Raw genomic sequence first — 6,125 nt, 5'->3', positions numbered from 1 at the left:
TTTGAGAAATTCCTGAAACAGAAACCATACAACAAACCTTGCTAATCTAACATAACAGCAAGACAATTAATGTTGACAAAGGCGACAAATCCTCCGGCTGGTGAGTTTCAGCACACCTTCTCACCCCGAACAGAAAACACAAAAAGGAAAGAAAAGCGCACAGCCAACAAACAGTCAAGTAAGCTAAAGCCTGTCTTTTAACACAGACTTCAAATTATATGTACAGGATGCGAAAATTAGAGTTGACAGTGAATGAACTAACTAATCACACAGTAGTGAAGTCGCTGCCCAACAAATTAGAATCTTCCTCACCAACATCCACATGCCGATAAGTGCAACAGCTTCACCCTTTCACACACATGTTAAATTACCTGAGATATTGCAAGCAAGCAGAAAAAAATAAGTTGCTTTGTAGAGCCATTAAGCCATTGAATCGTAAGAAAAAACAGTATGTTGAGCAAAGTCTTGTCACAAAATCCAGCAAATAAACCAAGAAAGCCAAGATTTGCTTGGGCTTAAAATATAAACCTTATCTCTTCCTCAGGGAATCAAAATAATCAAAGTGCAATTATAGTACTACGTACAAAAATATCTTGAAGACTATAATGAAAATGGCATTAACCAATCAATCAGAGGAATGGTAAAATGGTATAATAATTAAAAGGTCAAACCAACATTTGGTCAGCGTAAGAAACATGTTATGATTTTAAATGTCAGCTATTCAATAGTATAAAGCTAGTTGTGTTCCATGGACTCAGGCACTAGTGTTGGAACGGGTATGTGTCCAAGTGTCCAAATCGGCTAAATTGTGAAAAATTTCCATGATTTTAGTCAAGAATCAAGTGTTGGAGGTACTTGAGGTAATATGAAGATTCCATGTAACATAAAAATCTAGTATTTCTGTCTCATGTCAATAGCTCCATTTAAATAAGTGAACAAAAAGGTATACCAGAACGAAAAGGCATCATGCAAGTCAAGGATGGATAATGAACTAGAATCATACCTCAAAGGCTCAAATGCATATCATTCACAAGCAATCTTGGTGTCAAAGCTGCTCAGACAAATGGCAAAAGCCTGGAAAGCGGAAATTGGGTAGTGATAATCCATGGTGAATACATCCTTTCCAACTTTTCCAAATTGAAGAATGACACTTTCATGCTCAGATCCATCCTCTAGGGAAGCAACCAGTTGAAAGTTCTTGACAGAAGCAACAGTTACACGACCATTGAAGTTAAGGCACCAGCACTGAAGTTGTTCATGCCACCTAGGGGCCTTGTTTCTCAGGTTTAACCTTCCCTCTTGCTGATTGGGAGCAGCATCAGACTGGCAATTGTCCACCCTAATAGATTTTGACCTAAAAAAGGGGATTGAAGGAAAAGAATCCACATTATTGTCCAGAAATTCAGTCTGTGTGGGGGCCAGTCCTCCAGGTTTGATAGCAGAAGCAGGTATACTATCCATGACACACTGCATCTTCCTCGGACCCCTGTCAATAAAGAAGTCATTCTTCAGAAATCACAAACACAACTCTCATGATTTTTAAGGATGAAGAAAGACATAAATCTTCATGGGTACCTAGCGCCCAAGACATTCAGCTCATACGAGATGTGTGCCACAGGATAGTTGCCTGCAGGAGCCCTGGGTGCAACCTGCTTAGATCCCACTAGTCTTGTAGAGCGACTTCTTATGATTCTAGCTCCAGCATTTGAGGGTTGTGCATCATAGATTGTAAACTTTGTGCCCAGGAAATTGGATCTGTGGTTGAAAAAAAAAGGATTAGAATTCAAATACTACTGAATTGTCCAAACTAAATATTGATGTGCCTTGTTCTTTTCACCTTGAAAATTTAAGTTCAAATAATGGCCATTAAGTTCAAAGAAGTGAAATTCGGCTGTAAGAACAAAGTCAATACACAGTAGAAAATACCTTAATTTCCCAACATAGGCACTACTTCCCTTGGAGACGTATTCAGGATTCAGGGAAATGATGTAGTCTGTGCAAGTTGGGCGTCTACATTTCCTTGCAGCAAGAATGCACTTGCCATCGTCATATGAAGCTAACATCAATTTGAGAGTAAATGAGACTCGTGCCAACAAGGGTGGGAAGGAGTAAAACAGAAAATACAATCATGCCCATTATTAGGATTGTCCATTATTATGCATTTTATAAGCTCTAGACCTAAGTCATTCCCTATCAAGACTCGCTTTGATAAATCTATTTAAATGGAAAGCTGAATATTTAAAAAGGTACAGCAAGTTCACCTGAGCTTGAGCTAATGAATAAATAATATGTCTGACTGCCACGATGTCTCTTAATGTAACACTGAATAAGAGTGTCTCTTGATCCAGGCTAAATAAAGCAGCATAAGTAAACATTAGCTCAGGTCAAAAAGCATCTAGTTTTATAACAACCAACATTAGCTATTAATACAAAAACTGATTTCTTTCACTCGTGATGAAATAATCCAATGACCACAAATTCGTCAATAAAAAGTATAAGCAAAGATTTACTGACATCCACTGAAAAGCAAGATCCTTAAGAAAAAATGATAATAATTGCCTTTAATATAAAAATAAATTCAAAATCTTTTCATAAACTAAGTGGGCTTCAGTGTGTTCACAAGTAATCACTCAAGGTTAAAGTTTTGTAGCAAGTTGCCTTGACTGATAAGCAACAATTACATGGCAATAGGGCTATGTGACAGATTATATTTTTGATTTTCTTTTATATATTTTTAAGTTTATCATTATTATTAAATAATTTATCTTTTCAAGTTTTAGAAATAGCAAATTAAAAACTTTGTATGAAAATGGAATACATAGTATTCATACAATCTATGTAAAATCTCAAGTACTTAATCAGATTTTAGGCTAAGAAAAGGTGTCAGCCCAGACACCAATGACAGCCATGTCAAAGTCATTTTTGAGCTCTCAGAAGGTGAAATTGGGCTAGAAAAGCCACAAAATCATTTTCATCATAAATCATTCGCATCATTAACAGAAGTGGCTTTGCAACTGTTACAACAATTGCAGAAGGTGCCATAACATTCCTATGTAACCCTTACTATGAAATTGTAATAAATGCTTCCACACATACATAAATTTTACAAGAGCAAGCCCAGATGTTCTTTTGTTCCCGCGCACATCAGCCTTAAATCAATTTTGAAAATATAATGATGCCTTTAGCAGTCCCTTAAAGAATAAAAGCTTCAGCATGTTCTTTTTCCAGTACAAAATTCAGGTCGAAACAAGCATTAATTTCATCCATTAAAACAGCGAACAAAGTATTCTCTAGATTTCCTCGTGATATGTTTGGCTTCATAGCCGAGGACTCAATCACCAACGTCGTTCTTTGAAGGCACAAGTAAAAAGATAGTCACCAAAATATTTAGATTCTTAAACTGATGTGGCTACCCTATTTATTTTTATACTTAAATTCGAGAGAAAATTCCTTTTTTTTTTCAGGAAAACATATTTTATAAAAATGCACAAAGAGAAAGAAACTAGAGACTTTTTCATCACATTAAATTCTTCAGCAACCATATGGCATCAGAGAAGTGCAAAAAATTCCCTTCAGATCACATACTCATTCTTCTAATGTTTTTAAGGCTATGTTTACTTTGCTTGAAATAAGGTGTTTTGGTGTCATTTGATTAAAGGTTTGACCTGGTCTAATCTTAATTTTTCTAAAGTTTGGTTTGAATTGATTTTACAAAACTAGTTTGATTGACCTTTGATTGTAGTTGTATAATATAAAGTGAGGTCCTGTTAGATTTGTTCAAAGTGTATCTTTCAAATATCTAATTTTCAAAATTCAACTAATAAGAAATTTTGATAATTGGCAATAAGTAAATGCAATAAGAAATCTGGTGTGGTCTGAATTGTCCTAGTATAAGCAATAACAAGTTCCTAAAAGAAGACGAGTAAAACATAGCCTCGGTTATCGGTTTATGTTTGGCAATAAAATTTTAAAAGCTTTAATGGCCCATTGGTTAACAAAAGAACAAAATTAGTATCAATTCTCTAAATGACTATATTTGCTACAAAACAATAGTCTAATTGTCTAAAATTAATGCACAATACACATGGACTAACAACTAGCAACTAGCAAGCTACAGCAGATCACCATCACATACTAAAAATGTTTTACAAATTCATAAATACTTTGTAGGATATAACTTCTTATAGATATCAATAATCAACTACCAATTTATCATTTTCAACACATCAGGGTTTCATCATATATACCGGAAAAGTGGAAAGTAAATAACCTTCACAGCATTTTGTTTTGTACTCCATTTTCATCCACGGCGAAATTATTAAAACACAATTACATCATAACGACATAACTTTCCTAAAAAACGCTTACAACACAATATATGGCAAATAGAACAGGAAAGCACCCACAGAAAAGAATTTCCAACAATGTAATCATATCATAACATACATAATTCAAGTACAAAAACAAAAGAGGAAAAATTTGTATCATCTCAAACCTGCTTCACAGATATGGGGAACGTCAGCTTGCCCGAAATCTCCGGTGTTTTGACAATATCCTTCATAGCATCCCTCCAACTCCTGCACACACCGGCACACGCAACGACATTTCTCCTCGGAGGCCAAGTACACTCAGATGCCTCAATTCTTACAAGCACCTCTCTCAAGAGCTCGGGCGGCATGTTAGCCCAACAACTCTGCTCCATAGCATCAACCACCACCAAATTATCATGGACCACTCTTTGGGACCTTGATCTAAAACTATACTTTACATCTTTCATGTCTTGTAAGATGCTCCTAAAAGACATTGTTATAACCTTAAACCTATATACTATAGTTTATATACTGCTTCCTTAACCCTTATAGACCACCTTATGATATACAAATTACTTCCACATTTCCTACACCATAATTCAGCCCTGATACAATAACATCATCCAAATAATTCCACACTCACAAAACCCTAATTTCGACAAATCGACCCACATAAGAATCATACCATGAAAAAATCCCAGCAATGAGAACAAAGCTAGCCAGCAGTAATTAAACAAATACCCATTACTACAAAGTAGATAAAGCTCCAAACTTTAATTTTAATCATCAAAATTAATGATCAAATAAACCCCAATTTCTTCATTTCTTCCATTACAAAATCAACGAAACTAAAATACCCAGATCTAAAAAACTAAACATTTCACATTTTCAACCTTAGAAAAAGCAATTAAAACAACCCCCAATTGATAAAACCCCAGATTGATTGAAAAAGCTATCAATCACCAGAAAAACAGCATCATATGAAATGCAAAGTAAAGCAATTAAAAAGTTGGGGATTTTTGGTAAATTGGGTAGTTAGTTAGTTGGTAGGAGTAGGAGAAAGGAAGGAAAGAGGGTGTGAGCCCGACATATTAGGGTTTGGAGAAGCTAAGATTTGAGTGGGGAAGTACATCTGAGTGTTTCCTGCTGTTGTTCCTTTGCCAACTCTGGCCGAAGACCATAATTTGTTGGATTGATAGAAAGTTGCCCTTTGCGTCCTTTTATTTATTTCCTTTTCTTTATCCGATATTTTATTCCCGTAGTCGTTTGATTGCACATTAAAAAGTTAGAGAGAGAGAAAAAAAAAAGATTAATTGAGAAAGAGTCTACGTCAATTAATTAGTTGATTTGAGTTGTTTTGTACATCGCTTATCTCCTATGACATTGTCGATTTGTCATTTTACTTTGGGAAATAAAAAATATCCCTTAAGAGCACTCACGATAGTGAGCAAAAATATGTTCATGAGCATTTTGGTGAGCAAAAAGCATAAAATACTTCATCCCATCAATGAGTATAAGTTAAAATGCTCATGAGCATTTTATAAAATGCTCATACTATGAGCAAAATTTTACATGAATAGTACTAGTGGGCCAATGCTGAAATTCATTAATCAAAATATTATTAAATATGAATATGATGATGTATAAGAGAAAGAAGTAATGTTTGTGGGGTATTGAAAAAAAAAGGAGAGAGAATGATGAGCAAAATTATTTTGATCATTGGTGGGATAAAATATGACCACCAAATATACTCATGAGAAAAATAAGATTGAAGGAGAGAGAAAGTGGGTAGAGAGAGGATGACGAAACAAAAAA

The 6,125-nt window shown here is 34.9% G+C and overlaps 1 protein-coding gene across 1 annotated transcript; it reads right to left on the bottom strand.

The window, feature by feature from the left end:
• On the bottom strand, positions 1–5,514 carry LOC145570440 (tubby-like F-box protein 3). The gene is made up of 6 exons (XM_081629516.1): positions 4,496–5,514; positions 2,262–2,349; positions 1,927–2,056; positions 1,576–1,755; positions 1,004–1,486; positions 1–371 (listed from the first exon to the last, which is right to left on the bottom strand). Exons 1-5 carry the CDS (start codon positions 4,802–4,804, stop codon positions 1,024–1,026), a joined length of 1,170 nt encoding a protein of 389 aa, XP_081485642.1. The 5' UTR covers positions 4,805–5,514; the 3' UTR covers positions 1–371; positions 1,004–1,023.
• Positions 5,515–6,125: the final 611 nt, after the last annotated feature.

This window comes from Chenopodium album, chromosome 12 (genome assembly GCF_948465745.1).
Source record: "Chenopodium album chromosome 12, dcCheAlbu1.1, whole genome shotgun sequence".
Lineage (NCBI taxonomy): Eukaryota > Viridiplantae > Streptophyta > Magnoliopsida > Caryophyllales > Amaranthaceae > Chenopodium > Chenopodium album.
The sequence above is the reverse complement of the archived record's forward strand: the minus strand, read 5'-3'. Positions and strand labels throughout refer to the sequence as shown.

Coding starts and splice junctions, on each gene's coding strand:
- LOC145570440 (XM_081629516.1), bottom strand. CDS start 4,804: ATGTCTTTTAGGAGCATCTTACAAGACATGAAAGATGTAAAGTATAGT. Junction 1,756..1,926: donor GCCTATGTTGGGAAATTAAG/GTATTTTCTACT, acceptor TTTCAACCACAG/ATCCAATTTCCTGGGCACAA. Junction 1,487..1,575: donor CTGAATGTCTTGGGCGCTAG/GTACCCATGAAG, acceptor CTTTATTGACAG/GGGTCCGAGGAAGATGCAGT.